Source organism: Rhodnius prolixus, unplaced genomic scaffold (assembly GCF_049639745.1).
Source record: "Rhodnius prolixus isolate KJV_2025 unplaced genomic scaffold, Rpr scaffold_5, whole genome shotgun sequence".
Lineage (NCBI taxonomy): Eukaryota > Metazoa > Arthropoda > Insecta > Hemiptera > Reduviidae > Rhodnius > Rhodnius prolixus.
In genome coordinates, this window is record NW_027411624.1 from 7,154,710 (window position 1) to 7,174,217 (window position 19,508).

The 19,508-nt window shown below is 33.8% G+C and overlaps 1 protein-coding gene and 1 long non-coding RNA gene across 3 annotated transcripts in view; one reads left to right on the forward strand and one right to left on the reverse strand.

Annotated features, from left to right (window-relative positions):
- LOC141457922 (uncharacterized) overlaps positions 1–7,247 on the reverse strand; it is a 319,220-nt gene extending 311,973 nt beyond the window's left edge. Inside the window, exon 1 of the mRNA XM_074135322.1 lies at positions 6,685–7,247. Within this exon, the coding sequence (XP_073991423.1) occupies positions 6,685–6,855 (171 nt within the window). The 5' untranslated portion in view covers positions 6,856–7,247. The remainder of the gene's footprint in view (positions 1–6,684) is intronic.
- A 1,332-nt stretch (positions 7,248–8,579) lies between these two features.
- LOC141457929 (uncharacterized) lies at positions 8,580–11,614 on the forward strand. 2 transcript variants are annotated; one of them, XR_012460644.1, is made up of 5 exons: positions 8,580–9,215; positions 9,342–9,512; positions 9,607–9,765; positions 10,999–11,182; positions 11,282–11,614. It is a non-coding gene; the product is annotated as an uncharacterized lncRNA (long non-coding RNA). The 2 variants fall into 2 exon arrangements; XR_012460645.1 differs by having other exon boundaries at positions 11,130–11,182; positions 11,282–11,613.
- Positions 11,615–19,508: the final 7,894 nt, after the last annotated feature.

Here is a 19,508-nt window from a genome sequence, read left to right on the forward strand (position 1 = left end):
CCTTTTAGCACGCACCTTTAAATTCCAGTAACTACAATTACTAGAACACACATTAAAGGGAAATGGAACACAAGTGTGGGAAGGGAGCAAAAAAAGAAGAAAAAAACAGGTTCAAGGGCATGAGATGTCCTATAATTTTCCTCAGATATATATATATCTTTTTAATAAAGGAGAAAATCAATTATTATTAAGATAAAAAAACCCTTAAAAAAAGTTTGTTAAAAAAGGGCTCTGCCAAGATTGTTTGAACTCCTAACATAGCATCTCCTAGGACTCTCTCTATTCAGCAAAATAGGGTACAAGGCTGGAAACATAGTGGAGTGGCGAGCAAAGCGGCGACGATACTAGTTAACATATGGGACCGCGCATAGTGGAGAGCAAAGCGAAGACAGAGCTACGCTACCAAGAGAGGGAGTAGAGCAACGTGTTGTGACATGTTTGATTTCTACGCACTCATCGCGCTCAATTTTCGAAGGTTAAAATGGATATTGCTGCATTTATTGGGGTAGTTTTTTTTAAAGAAACCTCTGTGGGACCAAAAGGATCTTCTACATCACAACCGATTTGTGTTGGACCAGAAATGGGACAGGATTAATGGGGTTAACGCTGAAATTCGTCCTTTTCTTGATTAACATGCCTTCAACACTGGTTAGTATATAGCCAAATGTTGAAATAGACATTTGAAAATACGAAAGAAACTTGCCAAGATGCTGCCGAAGTTGTTGGTTCAAAGTGATGGAATTCACCAAGTTCATGTCTAGTTCTGTTTATATCATGAACACTGCTGCAGCTCCTGCTTATAAACTGCTGTTAAGTACCAAATTTTCAAGGAAGATTTTTTCGATTAGAAATAATTCATCATGTCTCGTCGAAAGGAGAAACGCGACTAAACTCGTCACTATGTGCATGCGACTGACTCTTTGCTCATTGCTCATCGCTCTCTCGGATTTCAAGTTACCTTATCAACGCCGCTCCACTATGTTTCCAACCGTAGAGAGAATAGCCGCCTAAGTCACAGTACCAAATTTTTGCTATTTATACTTCCGAGAGAAAAAGACATTGTACAAAAGATTCTCTGTTCTTGTACTTTACAAGTCAAAGCCCGAAAAGAGATGGAGAAACATTTCCGAAATAAATCGAATGGAATAAAAAACGATTGAATAAACTACTTCCATCGTATTTAGAAGGCACAGAGCCCGCCAAAGTATTGGAATTGGTTTGAAATTAAAAAGAACAAAAAAATAAAAAAGTTAAAACAAAACAAAATATATTGAAATTAATCAAATGCGACGACGGATATTAAGTCAGGTGACAACGGCAGAACGTATCCCCGGATGTACATGAAGTAGCCATGTTTGTTTTTACCCACATACCAATGGTAATATACAAATACAATACCCACTAAAAAAAAAAACTTGATTGGTTACAAGATTCAATATTGGTGGTTGCTTAGCACCCCACGGAACAATTATTATCCCCACTTTTTTGGGGGGTATTGGATTTTAGAATAGTTTATTTCCGGCAAATTCTGTCCGAAAGCAAGGACTTCCTTTTTTATGAGAGGTAAAAGTTTAGAAATTTAATAAAAATAATTGAAAGAGAGGCTTAAAAATAAGCACTCCTGTGGATGGTACATATTTATTGCAAAAAGTACGCCGACACTAAGAGAAAGAGACACACGAGAGATAAATGTGGTGTGCCCAGGAAAAACATAACAAGTGTAATTACATTAGAAGAAGGGCAACGGATAGAAAACTAAAGTTCCGGTAAAGTAGCGGAAGAACCCAGAAGCACAAGAACTAGTGGGAGAGGAATAACTGAGAATGGGGGGAGGACCCTTCCCGGGGTTAGTCGCATGTGGTTTTGGCCAGCATCCAAACTGCCACCAACCAAACCCTGGCGGCTTCGCTTACAATAAGCCCGGAACATATATCTAAGGTTTGGTTGTAGACCAACCAAGATTGTCGTCACACACGCACACTCACACCAACCAACATGTACGACCAGGAAAACCTCCATAAACACCTCCCACCGACAGTGTAGAAAGTAAGGAGATAGATGTAAGGCAGGCAGGGAAGTAAGTAACCTTAACACATCCGGACACACCATCATTCGTAAACTAACTTACTACTCCCAGAGAAAGATCTTCTACCAAACTAACTCCCAAATGAAGAGGGATACCCACAGCTAGACCCCCCCTTCTTCTAGCTGACGACAACGACGACGATCTTAGCACTTTCTCCAACTGTCTCTCCCATAGGCCCTTATGCAATCTTAAGAGTTTGCTAGAAAACTTGTCCACCAATTAATATTGGGGTTCTCAGATTGGCTGGCACCAGGAAACTTACTTTACGAGTATTTATTTCTTGTTTATCAGGTTTTCACCGCCCAAAATAATCAATACCCAGATTTTGAGTTGTTGTCTCTCTCTCTTTAATAAATGGACCATTTTCCAAAAACTGCCCACTAAATTTGGGAAGGCAAGTTTGGTGAGGGTAGTTATAAATTCGGACTGGGGAGAGACTAGATTCCAAATTGGTGTTCAGTGTTTGGCTAATTTTTTAGACTTTTTCTTTTAACTCAAGAAATAGAGGCTCCTCTCTCAGAAGTACCAACCTTTGCAGAATTTACCGTGAAAATTTTGTTTTAAATATAAAGATTTATAATCCAAATACCGGGTGAAAATGAAATGGCAGAAGTTGTTTAAGAGGAAATATAAAATATTCTGAAATACTTTCGAGTAAAGCGATTAAGTATATATTTGCAGTAAAATTAAACATGTTACATAAATTATCTATTAAGGGAGTGTACATAAACGTTCGTCCCTTATGGGGGAGATCAAGGGAAGACTAAGAAACCCTTCTTTTAATGTTATTCCACAACAAACAATCCCTCCGAAACAAAGGCATGTGAGACAAAATCTCACCCAAGCACTTGCTAACCCCTCACCAGGGTGTCATGCAACCCGTGCCAAAAAAAAATGGGTGGCACAGAGATGCCTGTCAAAAAAAAACGGGAGGTACTGAGCGCACCCTCAGTTAAGTAGAATTTTCCCAGTTAACAGGGGGGATCGAGAGTGTATTTGATCTTCGAAAATATAGGGTTACTGGAGGATGTACCCTGTATAGGTACATTGTCTCTCCAATCTCAAATCTGGGGTTCTCCAGAGTAACTGTATGGGGGGGGGTTCCAAGGTGTTTGTGGTGGGTTATGGCCTACTTGGAGGAATTAGTGGAGGAATACGAAGCCAGAAAGTGGTTTATCTCAATCTGCCAGCTCCTGGATCCCGCTGGTAGTCCCCAAAGAGAGCTAGAGCGGTTTCCAGGGTTTGAGTGTATATCTAAACCTTTTATTTTGAGACTAATTTTATTTCTAGAATATCTAAGGAGGGCTATACGGGAAGGGATACATGGAAGATCCTTACTGATGACTCTCCTTTCTTCCTAGAACTGTCCAGGAGCTGGGCCCTTATTCTTCATCTAGCGAACAGCCCTTAGTATATCTTGGGAACCTTAAATATGGTCTCAAACTTCAAGGAGACCCTGAACAGTTAGTAACCAGGTGTTCGAGGGGAACATTAGCAATTCCCTCAGATTAGCTTTTTCCAGTACATACAGGGAAAATAATGTAAATAAAAAGAGACTTGGCTGCAGGGAATAGTTATCCCAAAATTCCAGCTGCAACTTCTGCTCCCAGAACTTCGCTAGAAGAGCCTGGGCGGGCTGCAGTCTCACTGTAGAATACTAGTTATCACCTAGTACGCAGAATACCCCATAAAAACCAAGTCATGAATATTTCGCATTGTCAACCGACTGACGTACTCCTGCCAATTCCCTCTTAGTAGATATAAAGATGACCGGACTTGCGGTCTTCTAGTAAATTTTCTAGCAAAAAGAAAATTCTATGGAAAGCAAGCCACCAGATTCTCGAATCACTAGCACTTATAATCTACCACGACGCCACTCTACCTAAAATTTGTGACGTGTGTTCATTTCACCTTTTTAGAAAATTTAGAAAATAAAAGATAAATAAGATAAATCGTTTCAGCAGAAAATCGTGCATCAAAAAAGAAAGTTCGGTGATTAAGAAAAATTTTCTAAAATAACCCCTTATAAAAAGTTTTTCCGGCTAATGATGAAACATTACACTTCCTCACTACTATTACGGTGCACACCAGGTAAACTATAGATCAAGAGGAGAATATTTTATTCAAACAGGGAAGTTATTATAACAGTTAAAACTGCAGAACTTATTTTAGCACGAAATCTAGAAAGCCTAGGCTACAATATATTCGATCGCGTTATAAATCTTCTCCATTTTAGAATATCGCACGTTTTCTCAAGGTCATCAACGACTCCTTACACAAAATCTATGAGTCAATTACCAAAGTAAAATTTGAATACATAAAATAGTGTTTATGAATAATGGATTCACGTTAAAAGTAAATATTTTTAAATCATTAGCATAAGTCACTGACTTATTATCCAAAACTGCGAACTTGGACCACTTTTCCAAAACAATAATATATAGAATTATTTGCTAGGTAAAAAACTTGCGGGGATTTTGTCGAAAAGTCTATTCGAGTCCCCGGGTCTTATGATGGCGCCTCAAATCAAATAAATATTTAGAACAATCCATGAGACTGTAGGCACTGACAAATTTGTAGAAATATTTTGTTTTTTTCTTGTTCAGACGACCTATATTTCTCCGACATTGTTGCCCCGTAACATCATCACCGAACAGTAAGCTGTAAAAAACTCCTAGGAAGGAGTTAGGCTGGAAACATAGTGGAGCGGCGCGCAAAGCGGCGATGATAGCGAAGAGCAAAGCGGCAAAAACAAAAACTAGAAATAGATAGAGTTGCTCTATCTTCGCTTTGCTCGCCACTATGCGCGGTCCCATATGCTAACTTGTGTTTGATTTCGCCGCTTCGCTCTTCGCTATCAGCGCCGCTTTGCTCGCCGCTCCACTATGTTTCCAGCCTAAGAGTCAGAGCTGGATTCGAATCCGGGATCTTCTCGTTGGAATCCAGTATACGCTAGCTCCACTGAGCTGTTAATCCCCTCGTTAAGCATGATTATTTCACATTTACCATAACGCTGAGAGAAATTGGGAACGACCATGATCGAATATAAATAAAAAAAAAAGGGGTTAACAAATAAAATAATTGATCTGGAAAAGCGAGAGATTTTAACCCCATTTTCATATTTCCCAGCTCTTAGTTCGCTAATAGACTCATTGGATCCACAGTGATGCAGATTGCCTTTCAGATTTGGAGAAAATTTGGCTGAACGGAAATAATGAACATAAATTGTAAGTTTCAAGAGAATTTAAAGTACGTGAACTACGAAAATAGGAAGTCATGTGAGTGAGTATTCAAATTAAATATAAATGTCACCTCAAGAAGTACGAAAAAAAATGAAATAAACTCATTTTGGAAGTGGTGCCCAAGTTTTGAACTAAGCTATTTAAACGAAGTCTGTGAATTTATCAAGCAAATAGCAAAATTCTAAATTTTTTTACTAATTCTAAATTCCTCAATACTTATAATATACCGTTGGAATCCACGGATTATTGCAATTTATGCTAGAATTTAGTTGAGAAAAAATTACTAAAATTTGAAAAAAAAACTATTCTCTAATTAGGCACTTCCGGTTGTAGGAATTTTGAATTACTAAAGAAAGAGTAACCAAAAAATTGCCACAAACCTTGGGACTAAAACGTCAAGGGCAATGACCTGAATAGAGAACCATTACCAACAATGGGGCGAACTTCAAAGAAATCCATACAATCGACCTCATAAAATGTTAGTTTAGAATTATCCTAAGGTAAAAACTAGCTGTTATAATAATTAAGAGTACTTTCAGAGAAAAAAATGAAACAAAATAAGTTATCTGTTGCTGTACAAGATCAACGTCAATTATTCGCAGTTGAATATTCCAACAATAGATTAAAAATTTCCTGATTATGAAAAATTGGTTAAAATCGGAGTAATTACATGAGAATAAGTAATTTTGGATTACTTGAGAGTCCTGACGAAGAAGTTAAAACTGATAAACCCCTACCCAGAAGTAATTCTTGAAAAGATGCTTGTTTTTCTCGGCAACAACTTCCGCTAAATGACGACACTTGATTGGCACAGGATTTCTTAGGGAAAGAATGACAGGCTACTAGTGAAGCGCATCATTGGTACTGTAAAGTACAATTATACCCTGATGTGTTCAATTTGATAGCCTATTAACTTTTTGGGCGATAGTTTTTACGAAAAATAAAAAAATATCAGAATATTTTGATACAACTTTGAGATTGGAAGTAATTTTACACTCCACAATAAATTATGTCTTCCGTCTTAAGCGCCAAGTAGGTGTAATGTAAGCAACTTATGAGAGTAGAGTACATAAAAGTATAATGGGCAGTTAAAAATGGTGCAATACGGAGTTAGACATAAATTAGTATCAACATCGTGCAAGCGCATCAAGTTGCCTACAGGATATTTAGCACTAATTCCTAGATTAACAAGAAAATGTGTGTCTAAAAAAAACGGGAGAACAACAGTAACAGAAATGAGTAATTCATTCTTCTTAAAAACAAAATGAAGTTAAATATCTTGTAAGAAAATACTCGGTAAACCGAAAATAGAGAATAACCTCCACAATGTATCTTAATAAATAAATATTAGCTCACCCGCTTATAATCTCGAAATTTCAGATAACCGGTGACAATTGTCTGATCTGGGTCTCCTGGTATTTCTGTGGCTAGATTTGCCGAGGACGTTTCACATTCTGATCCGGAATCAAGGGAATGATCTTGATTGATACTTCTAGCTGGGGATGCACAAGCTGGTGAATCAGTCATCGTTGCACTTTAATTTTTTTAAATTTTATACACAGCACTATATATTATTTTGTTTTAAATGTATGAATTAAAAAAAAAAGAACACTTTAATAGTTGTGGTTTAGAAACACGACTTCACGAAATATTTAATTATTACATTTACAAAAAATCAAATAAGATAACTTTCAATTTTTTTGTTCATTCCATTCCGAATTAATATTATTTTTTTAAAAAAAGAAGCAAATTATTAAAATACTGAGAACACGCGCGATCTTTAGTTACCGCCCCCAACGTAAGAGAGCTTCACGAACTCCCGTTCTTATTGCTCGGCCGTACAACGGCAGAGTGCTTGCACAGACAGAAGAGGATAGTGGGCAATGCGCCCTAGTGGCACGAGCGCTAACAATCCGGAGGCAGTAATATTACAACTGCACACGGCGGCCGTAGTCTGGCGGCCTTGCCACCTCCCTACGTTGACTCCATAGTTCAAATAGAAAATGCATAGTGCACTTTTCGACTATTCATTCATCCAGTTTTCCTCTCTCGCTTTACTGATCTAGATCTAGACAATGAGCTTTCGTTTTGTTTTTCTGTCCTTTTTATGGTTCTTAACCAAGGAGTATTTTATGCAGATTAAACCATCATTTTGTTCCTTCTCTAATTCTAATTGCAGGAAGCATACTAACAAACATGGTTTCTAATTGCTTCATTTCCAGGAAAGTTAAATGAATTCAACTGGCCTAAACACTCATCCCATTTTCCCTTACTTCAGTTTACGTAATTAAATTTTCTTTTAACTTAGAACAAAAGGAAACCGTTGAAGAGGCTTAACGTCATAGTTCCCTCGAAAATCAATATTCCTTAAAAATAATTTCAAAGCAATATCCAATAAAACGTTATGTCTTACATGAAACCCATTGACGACTTTCAATAAAACTTAAAAAGAAACTCTTTCTTAATTCTTTCTGAATTTTGAAAAAAAAATCCGTGGGAAAAAATTGGCAATAAAATCAAGAGATACTTTCTATGTAGAAAAATCAGTAAATTATTTCTAGTCAACTGATTTTCTTAAACGTGGAAATCTTGGACCAACAAATTTATTTGTTAAAATCACCTGTGTATAGAGTTATTGTACTTATTCCAAATTTAAATAGCATTTAAGAGTAGAATCTAACTTTCCCTTCCTCAAGGACCCTTCTAAAATGAATTTTACTGCTAAATGTTTCAAGTAAAAGTGACAGGCCTAACATTAATTAGTAAACCATATTTAAAGAAAACTGTTACAAGGCAATTTTATGAAGACAGACAGCTAACAAGCATATTTCAGAATATCAAATTTAAAATTAATCTAAATTTGTTAAAAATGTTGTAAAAAGTAGACGTAATTTTAGTAATATATATCAGCCATAAGGTTTCACTTATTTTGTAAAAATAAAATCATAAGGAGGATTATTAGAAATTATGTTATTATTATGTTGATTTTGAGGCAAATTAAATATCCATTCTAATAAACGTTCATGGCTGCAAATAATGCAGTTTTTATTTACTTGATCAAACAAAAATTAACAAAGAAGTCTTCTTTTATTTGAATAAGTTTTAAGATGAACTAATTGACACTTTTTTGAGATAAAAGAGCAGATTTTGGATTAGAAATGTATTATGTTTGTCCCTAGATAGCACTATTGTAGAATATTTATTTGGAAGACAATGTCATGTGACATTCCAAACTCAAACAGTATGTTCAATCTACAGAACGGATTTAACTACATCGATTCGCACTATAATTTAATGGCGGTGTGTTGTAACGATACAGGTTATTATTTAGTAGTTTACCATGTATAATTTGGTTTTGAATTAGTTTTATAATTAAATGAAGTGTGTAAATTTAAAGTTTCGTTAAATTCAAAATGGTTTAAATTGTATGAACAATGAGAGCTGTAAAGTGTAGGACGTGAAGCAATTTCATGTAAGAATGCACTCCTTTTGTTTTGCAAAAATTCTACTTTCTAATAAAATAACAATCTAGATTGTTTAGTGAAGCTGTAAAAACATAAGAGTATCTCTAAAAAGAATAGTTATCCCTCAAGATGAAAGAACCTGAACACCATCTAGAAATAGTTTCAAAACAAGTAATTGTTGAAATGAATTCTTGATGTACAAAGAATGGGAAGAATTAAGAATGATGTAATCCAAAAACAGTGGCAACAAAAAGCATGTTCAAGTGAATTACCAACAGAAAAAAGATAGAACTGTAAGAAGCAGTGAGTATAGCATGGAAGTATTGATAGCGTCCAGAGAGGTTTTAGAGTTTCGATCAAGAGATATGAAAGCAAGGTCTGCTTTGAAGCAGAAGCACCGAAGGAAGATCAAAACCCCAATAAGTAAGTTAAAATGGTTTTAAAATTAATTCTACAATTTTAACTCTGCTGAAAAGCAAACAGTAGATTAATTTACATATTATCTAAGCTTCTAATAAATGTCAAGTATTTACCTTGATCTTCAACCAGCTTTTTCAGTCTCCAGCGTACCAACACAGGACACTAATCACAATATTCGGGCACTAACACTAAGATCACAATCACATCAAGACCGCACCTAAAATCAGAAAGTGTTATTTTTAGAAGAGGCATTATTAGCAAGATGTGAAAAAACAGTATCATCATTTCAGAAGACAAACTGTAAGTTAATTTATAAAATTTAAAAAATAAATGCTTGGAAATATTTACCTTATTATTTAACAAAAAGTTTTTAAGCTACAGATTTTCTGTACAGGACACCTAAGCACAAAACTCTACACACATAAAACAGCACATCGTACACCTGAAATCAGTGAAAGATACTTTCAGAGAATGCTTTTTAAGGAGAAATGAAAAACACTTGCTTATAATGACGAAGAAATTCAACAGTTTATGGACAATTTTTATAAAAAAGGTAATTTAATTGAAATTTTGATTCTTGTCTTGATTTGAATAAATAATAATTTGTGCGTGCAATGTTTTAAAAACATTACAAATCATGTTTAAACAATCTTGTTTAAGACAATTACTGTTTTAAATCTTGCACTTGCAAGTTTTAATTTTTGCACAATTTAACTATGGATAATTCAATTATTTTTAGAAATATTTCGCAAATTCGAATCTAAAAGTGAATCTGAAAGTGAACTTAAATTCTATTTCTAAGTAAATCATTTAATTGTAAAAAAACCATAATTTAGTGGAGCGATTTTCATTTCATCTAATACTTTAAAAAGTTGTAATGGAAGGGGCTTAAAAAGTAATTTCCCAAAACTAACTTGTTAAAAAAGACTGTTTTAAAATGTAAGATTTATTCTAAGTAATGTTTACTGGTTTGTAAAGAAGCTTAAATTAGTTAAGAAGATTGAAGATTTACCATGTAGTGTTGAGAGAAAATAATTCCAATAAGAAAAAATTTTACGTTTTATCTGTCGAAACTTAACTAAGCAAATAATTACTAACAATTCTTAATTTAAATACTAATTAAACTAAGTTTGGTTTGTAATCTTATTTAAAAAAAGAAAGCAAAAGTTTAAGATCGGTTCGGTATAAAAGCTTCTTACTTTTAGATTGTCCATCCAGCTTTTAAAAGCTTATTGTTACATATAATCTTATTTGTTTTACACAATAATGCGAAAGAAAACTAAGTATAGATCTTTTTCTAAAAGTTATATTGATTTATGAATCATATATTACAATTTTCATTGTAAAAAATGGAGAAAAATCTGTCGCCATTTTGTGTGAAGAAATTTCTTGTAACACCCCAATTTCCAATTACTTTTTACACAAATGAATCCCACATTAAACTTAATAAATTTGGTATAGTTTTGTTAGGAATAATTTGCTTAATTGATTTTTAAGTATATTGCATTGTTTAAATTTTACTTATTTATTCTTTAATTAAATTTTACTTACACAAGAAGCACAAGTTCAGATACATCCGCCACGTCACAGACTATATAAAACTAGCAGAGTTTTACGACCAGATTAATGTCTTCAGTAAAAATTATTTAAATTATTTTTATTAACTTTTAATAAATTATTGATTTTAAATAAATTATTTAATTGTTTTAAGACTTTCTTATTGTTGTAATCATAAAATATGTTTAATTATCTGAAAAATATTTAAGTTTTTTTTTGTTTTTTTCAGATTTCCGGTTTCAAATAATTTATTTATATGTAGAATTATTTTTTAAAAAGGATTTAATATAATGTTTTGTGAAAATAAAATACAAATTATAAAATTATAATTATCAATTATATTACGTCACACGGTTCCAGGCACTGAATTATGGACCACTGTAACGAGAGAACGGACATATTTGATTAATAGGGTAATTAAATTTAATTGTTAATAGTGATAGTTCTTTAAAGTTGTATATTAAAAATATTATTAATTTCTATCTAAATTAATAATTAAAAAAAAACTTTAGGTGGTTTAATGCTGTGAAATGCTATAAAATTGAAATAATATAAATTATTTGAAGTGCAATTTACTGGTAAGTAGCAATGTATTTTAGATTTCTTCTTAAATAAATTTGTTTGTTCATTTTTCTTGAGATTTTATACATAATATTAAATTATTAAGTTACTTTCTCCATTTGTGTGGGTACCTACTAAAACAGGAGTTGATCTGCTTTAACATTCTGATCACTTAAAATGTTAATCTAGAAAAATTAGAAGTTGAGTTGAACTACCACTCTTAAATCATTCATCCCAGCCATTTCTTTTGCTTTAGAGACTGTGGCAAACAACGTACTCGTTTATGTGAGTTTTTAACTTAGATTTAGAATTTAATAGTTGTCTAAAATTGTTTAATTTGGGTCATTATACTCATTTAACATTATTATGAGATAATAATAGTCACTTCGCAGATAGATATCCTACAGATGGATAATAGTGCTTAAGTTCTTCACTTTCAAGTAATTTTAATATTGTATGCTAATGTTTTTTATTACATCAACTATAAAGATCTTTAGTTTCTAAGAAAGGTAAATCTGGTCTTATAAAAATGGCTGATCTCTTTTTTTTTTTTTAGATTTTAAAGGAATAGGTACTCAACTACATATATCCTTCTCAGAATTAGTGAATAAGATGTTTTAAATTAGAAACAGCTCCTTTTTTAGCCTCCTTTACAAATGCATTTATAATAAGTAAAAATGTTAACCAATGGTATTAAAAGAGCATAAGGTAGTTGCTACTCTTCTCCTAAGAGTCTTATTCAAGTATTTTCTGCAACCATTCTTCGAAATTTTGTTCGCTTTCTTTTCTCAACTGGAGTGCATTTTAAAATTCTGTTATGCCTTTCTTCTCTCAGGATGAGCATACTAGGTAAAATAGAATTCATTAAATTACCTTTTTGTATGTCATTGACATTGTGGTCTATCTGGAGTGCTATTATGATACTTTGAGGGTACCCAAGAAGTTCTTTGATATTCCGAATAGCCTTCTCATCCTCACTGAGTCCACTTCACAATTTGCACATCTTATACTCAGCGCCCCCTATAATTAATGCAATCACTACTAAGTTTTCCACAAATTGAAGAGGATACCAAATCTTCTACATAATTAACCAATTGACTAACATTTTCACTTTCATTGATTTGAGTTTGCTCGACAGATATGTTTGAAATTTTAAAGGCAAAGTGTACAATCTTGCTTCAAACCTTTAGCCACTTTGAATGTGCTAATTTTTAATGCCAATTGGCTTAGATTGTAGGCAGCATTTTCATTTTTCAATTATTGAAGAAAAAATACATAATCAACAATTTTCTAAACTTCAGCCTAACATCTGTCCCGCTCTAAAGTACAACTTTAGTGTAATATGGTTTGGGGGACGTAAAGCGGAAACTAAACTGCCAATATTGACAGTTAATATCCTTGGAAATTGTCTAAAACATTGAGTGAAGGCAGAAATATTGATTTGACTGCGGTTAGACCAATTCCATCGATTGAACAGTAAATAATTGGCATTATTATTGAGATATTGAATTTTTATGTTATTCATAGTATTAATATGGTTGTGAGAGTGATACAGTTCATAAATGACGGAGAGATTTGGAAGTTCCATTTAGATTTTAAATCACTATTTTATATTTTATACAGTTTACACAACACAATTTACACTTGCGTTAGTTGTGGCTTTAGTCGAGTTGGTCCAGAAGATCTTTCTAAGTTGAAATGCTGAACTAAGTTTCAACTTCTACACTTTTTAAAACTGTGTGTAGTTCTAAATATACTTGTACAGCTGAGAATTCGTGACAAACCTTGGTGTAGTAACCAAGGCAATTATGGCTAATTAGTGTTGGGAAAAAACTTGAATTCTCTGGATTTTAAAGCGTCCCATATGAAGTCTAGATCTGAGAACTTTTTTATACTAGAGTATAGAACGTACAGACATTAATGCAGATTTACTGTAATTCACTTTATTGCGTTTCGTTCATCGTTTTATTTACTTAGATAATCCAGGATGATCTCCAATTTAAATAGATCACTAGAAGATCTTATCGCTTCATCTTGACGTTCCTTGTCATCAGGGCCGGATTTTCCTATAGGCTAACTAGGCTTCAGCTTAGGGCCTCAAGATCAAGAGGGGCCTACATTCAAATTGTTAGCAAAATTAAAATTACACTATTTTAAAAACAGTGAACACTAAAACACTGTTTTAGTGATTTATCACTGTAGTGATGTATTTTATTATCTCTCATGTAATTTACAAACTTAAAAATGGGAGGTGAAAGGGCCTCATAAGGGGAATAGCCTAGGGCTTCTTTTCATCTAAATCTGGCCCTGGTTGTCATAAGTTCACCTTTAACAGGTGCGTTTCAATACCTGGCACTAAACTTAGAGTAAATATTTTTGATTTCCAACTTTACAAAAAGGGAATTGTTTCATAAATTTTCTTCAAAAGATATTCAACAAGTTTGTTGAAGTAATTCGGACTTTAATGACGTTTACATGTTGTGAGAATTCTGGATTAAATTGTCTAAAAGAAGTGTAATGTTTGATTGATTGTTTGATTTTGAGGCATTCCAATAGTTTTAATTTATTTAAGCTCAGTGAGCCATTTATTGCGAATTGCTTGTTGGAAATCCAAGAACACTGCACTGCGACAGTGTTAGATTTTTTTTTAATCAATTCACAATAGTTTTTTTATATATCTAATCTATCTGTCTGTGCTGTAAAATTAGAGTTATCCATTTAGTTTATTTGTTTCCTTCTGAAATAAGCCTGACTTCAGCAGTAGAGAAGGTATTTTGGAAATACTAAGCATACGCTTTACATTTAAGTATTTAATTTATTTACATCAACAAACAGCTTTAAAGCCAACATAGATGAATTCATACAAATAGATAAATCGACACAATAAAAACTCGAACTACAAAACTAGTATTTACAATACAAAAGAAATATCTTATGCCTTTTTCATAAAATTGTTAATCTTCTTATGCGATGCAAACATGTCCAGATTTTGGAGCAGTGAATTTTTTACAGCTTCTGTCTAGTAATAAATGTGCGCTTGAGAATTGAGGAATGTTTAAAATTGCGACGTGACTTAGTGTGAAAGGTGAGACATAGAATCTCCTGCTAGATAAGATTTCGGCGCTAGATGAGACAGAAAAAAAAAGAAGCAGATTACACCTCAGTCACATGTTCTCAAGGGAATCCAAATTCATCTCGTCGTCAGTGCACAGCATGAATATTGAGAAAGCGAACAAATTTCTTTTGCATCTTTAATAACTGCTGTATTTTTTCTACTATGTACGGATTCTATGTAATGGAATTTATAGTTAAGATCTGACTAGATATGTGGATTTCAGGGCTTTGGAATCCGTGATATCACTGCAGTGTCTAAAGTTGAACATCTTAGATTCATCTACCTTCATACACTTCATTGATGTGCTTTTTGAATTGAACTCCTTGGGCCAATGAGCACCTACATTGCCCGTCTCTACTTTATCTATGTTTAGGAGAGAATCTCTGAGAGTGAAAGATACTAAATACAGGTTTCTCTTCGTAGTAAAGGACACTGCTGCATTTCTTAATTTTTAGGTCCAAGCAATTCTTTTTCGAACAATCCCATGTAATTCCAGGTCTTTTTTGTATTATTTGAGGCTGTCCTCTCACGACTTAATTCTTGAAAAAAGTTATAAATTATTAGCAAAAAAATAATAATTTGCATTTTCGTAACCTGATCTTCTGTCAATCAAGTTTTGTGATCAGTCTCAGTCGATAAGTCTTTTATTAGTGATTTTCTGTGAGGACTGGATTTAAGAATTAAAGAGAAATGTAATGGGAGGTGGCCTGAGCGTAAGTCTAAGGCAGTTTCCGTTGTAAAATACACAGGTGAGTAAGGCTAGGTAAATAAGTTAGCTAAAGGGTTAGAGGTGAGGCCCGTAAAGCTAGTGCCATGGGTTACATTCCCCGATATACGTGGTGGCTTTTATTTAATGGTTAATGAAAGGAATTTATAGTTTAATATGTTTGCTATCTGGCTCCGTACCCATTCAGTAGTTGGGCGTAAAGCCTGTCTGAAAAATGGACATTAATTTACTTTTATACAAGAGTATAAACCTGAAAAATTAGCGCTAGGTCCTGTAAGTCGGGTGGTCTACCATTAAGGTAGAATGTTAGTTCTTTTGGTCGATAGATATTGATGGCATTATATGCTGTATCACCAGGTAGGCCATTTGAGTTTTGAAACAACCGGCCTCTGCGTTTTTACAGCTTAAATCGCCAAATAATAGGTAATGGTTACATTATCTGATAACCGTTTGTCATCTTTGATTTTCTCGGGGTTTGACAGTAAGCAGCTATAGTTTTACTCTTAAGGTAGTGACGTTGTGACTAATTCTGTGGTTTGCAAGAAATCTTTGAGTGCAGTAAGGTTTTTTAATGGCTATGAGAACTGCTGAAATGTCTTAGAGTTTCTGAACAAGCAGTACTCAAAGAATTTAGGTTTGCCAGCCTTCTGTTTGATAGGTCTGTGTAGCAGAATTTCTATATTTTTCTATTTTAAATGGAATTTTTGTCTTTTCTTAGAAACCTATGTATTAGCCATTTGACTAGCAAGTGATTCTTTGACATTTAGAAACTGTGTACTTGTCATTTACTTTAAACAATCTGTCTTTAAAACAATTACGGTGATAATTGTTTTCAGTATTGATTATAAAGAATTAGATCATTAAAGTATGTTTAATCCTGTTAGGCCTACTTAGTCTAAAAAAGAAATATCTGTACATTGGCTAGGAATGATTTGAAGGTTATTTGGAAGTTTTTAGAATAAATTTTCTATTCATGTTCATCATGAAAACTTTTAAAGATGCATGATTTCTAAAAATTAAAGGTACTACAAATTATTGTAATTGTTTTATGGCTTAACTTTTAACTATTAAATAAGGCTTTGCTCAGAAAAGGTTATGTACCTGCCTAATCAGTACAAGAAGGTTATTGTCGGTTGTAGTGTCGCGTCCTCGTTTCCAGCTTCGTAGCATTGTAGATTTTTTTGATGGATTACTGCCTTTGTAAAAGTTTTTATGCCAAATAAGATACAAAAGCTAAGAAATTTACCAAAATTAAGTAGTTCCTATTACTATTTATTTGCAGAATAGTTTAGCAACTTAACTTTACAACGCGTGTTATATCAAGAGACATTTCCAACATTTTGTGATGTGGGCATTTTGTTTTGAGTGTTTTGTAATTTAAACAACTGATATTTAAATTCGATGGACAAATTAATTCGTGATGAAAACGCCAATTTTTGTTTATAAAGTTCTGTTATAGTATAGAAACCAGTCAGTTGTCTATATCGTAGTTGGTTAAGCTTCTTAGTTTCTGCAATTTTTTATGTCTTTTAATCAGATTAATAATGAAATTAAGAAAAATATCAATCTTAATTCACTATTAAAAACTATTAAGTGGTAGATTATAGAACAATCTAGAAATTTCATGAAACAGTATTGATTCTTCAAAACATTCAGGATAAGTTAAAGTGGTGAGTAAAAAATTACAACTCATGTATTTTCATAGAAAGTAACTAAGATGAATTTATTTCCATAAATGCAACCAAAATTTTTGAAATCTCTTTGTTCTGCTAAAAATTGGAAATGTAAATTTATTAAAATATTTTGTAACATTTCATATGATTATTTTAATGGTTGTTTTTGGCCAATTTTCTTCAACATTTTGATTTGTAGAACGTTTTTCATTATTATTTTTGTAAAATGCCGGTTTTTAAAGATGCTATTTTAGGTTAACTCTTCTGTGTTGTATCGTGTAGTTTTCCCTACAATGATGTCTGCTTTTATCAAAATTGAATTCTTAATAATTGTGCACTTAATCATAATGCTAATAATAATACCCTTAATTTCAAAACGAACATTTTTATCTCATAATTTGAAATAAAAATAAATTCAGCAAACGTTTTGCTGAATCTGCAGTTTTACTAGACAAATGAGTAAAACATTATTAGAGTTATCTATTATATTTGACGTAACTTTTAGTTCAAAAAAAATGTATTCAACGAGGATAATTATCTAATCTGCTTCAAGTTTTAAATTTTGAAAGGAATTAATAGTGTAAACTGGAGAAAAAAAAGGTAGCAATCTCCTCTTTGATTTGTCAACCTTTTCTTGTATTACTTTTAATTTCTGTAACTTCAGAAAAGACCATTTCAAAATTGAATTTTGATTCGTTTGATTTTTTTTAAATGCGAATCCAAAGTGAATCTTTGGTTTAATTAACTAAGAGAATTGTCTAAAACTGATTAATTGTTCTTACATACTGATTGCTTACTTAATTTATAAAATGATGTAGTCAAAGTGGTGTCTTTCAATTCTTGAATGTTTTATTTCCTTTTTCTCGTCAAATTACACATTCAGCTACTAGTTTAGTCCCAAATGAAGATGAATTTAGATTTATTTCTTGGCAAAGAGTGATATATGTAGATGTTTTCCGTTGAAGGAGTAACTTTTCTCTCTGTATCTGCTTACTACATCTTCAGGGATCTTTACGGCGATAATTAGTTCCATTTTTTGTTATCTGCCAGTTTCGGATATGTACCACTTTGAGATTTCTTGATGTACAGTGAAATCACTTTCTTTTCAGGGTGAAATTTCTTTTTTCGAAGTCTCTGTTGCATCCTATAATCGGTATTATTGTTTTATCTGGAATCCTCTTCTGTTTCCTTTCTTGTTTCATTTTTAGCACAGTCCTACAGTTTCTAAATAAGGCACCACGTAACGGATAGATGTGAAGGCTCGCATAGCTAAGATTTATTTTGGTACTGGGTTCGATTCCTAGACTAGTTTTGATTGCAACCTGAAACAGGGAAAAATTATTTTTGTATCATTGCCCAAATTAGTTGGTCCAAAATTGGCAAGTAAATCAACTTAATGAACAGTATTAGTTGTCAGAGACATTACGGTTTGAAAGAGAGTAGGAAAAGAGAGAGTGAGACAGTGCGAAAGGGAGAATTTGTAAAGGAAGAAAGGAAACGGTACGGTTGGAGCAGTAAATGGGAATGGCTCTCTTAGTTCTAGTTCTCTTGGTAGGACCGTTCAAAGAAAGTCAGCCCTGGAAAGGGAACTGAAGAGCAAACAGGAGGGGTGGAGACCACATCTCCAGGAGTTTCTCTTTCCTCTCTAATTAGCTGGAGTCTACATTAAATAGAGCCACTCGTTCCATTGCAAGCCGGAGCCAATTTAGGAGAAAACATTTCAACTTTATATACATACTGCTTTTTCTTTCATCAGCATAGTGTTTTCCTGGTAGTAGGTGTGCTCTGGAGAAGGTGGCTTGTTGGAGTCCTTCTTCTTCAAGGTTGGCTGTGTTTGTGCTTGATGGCTTTGTGTATATATGTATACACCCATGCCACAGTCTTAGGACTTTTCCAGCAAAGAGGCTGCAAACGGATCGCTGTCTTCTCTTATCTCACGCCCTGATGTTCCCATTCGTCTTACATTATACCTTTACATACTAGGGTCCTGTTTACAATTATTCTTTTATGTACAACACCAATGCTATTTACTGGTGCTATCTGGGTTTGTATGCGTGATTTAGGTAACAAAATAACAAAAATGATCCAAGTGTGAATTACCAAGTTTCTCGTTCACAGTCACTGTAGTGTTACTATGGCGACCCATGGTAGCATCTAAATCATAAAATCCTGGATGGTTCGGTGGCGTAAAGGCTACACGTTAATTTGATCTAAATAGGGCGGCCCCTTAAGGCCTACGCCACTGCCGACCCCTTTGGATCTATTGTGACTCTCCTCCAGACCCCGTCCTTTTAATCAGACTCTTAATTCTGAAGATCGACTCTTGGGTAAAGCCTTGGTTTTTCCTCCCCGAGAAGTAACATCCTTAGCCAGACAAGTCCTGACACTGACGCAACACATGCAGTGCCGTTTCCTCCTCCTCCACTTCCTGACAGAACCTACAAAGGCTATCATCTGCCAGGCCTATGCGCGATGCATGTGTTTTCTGAGCCTGCAGTGGCCCAGTTTAATAGGCCTACAATTATCCTTATAGCCCCACGCGGGCCTTGACGGATTAATTCTGCAATCAGCCTTGGCGAATACGGCCCGTTATGAACTCCTTCGCCTGTCTCTGCCCAGTGGGTGGCAAGCCACCACTCCTGAGACCTAGTTTGCACCCATAG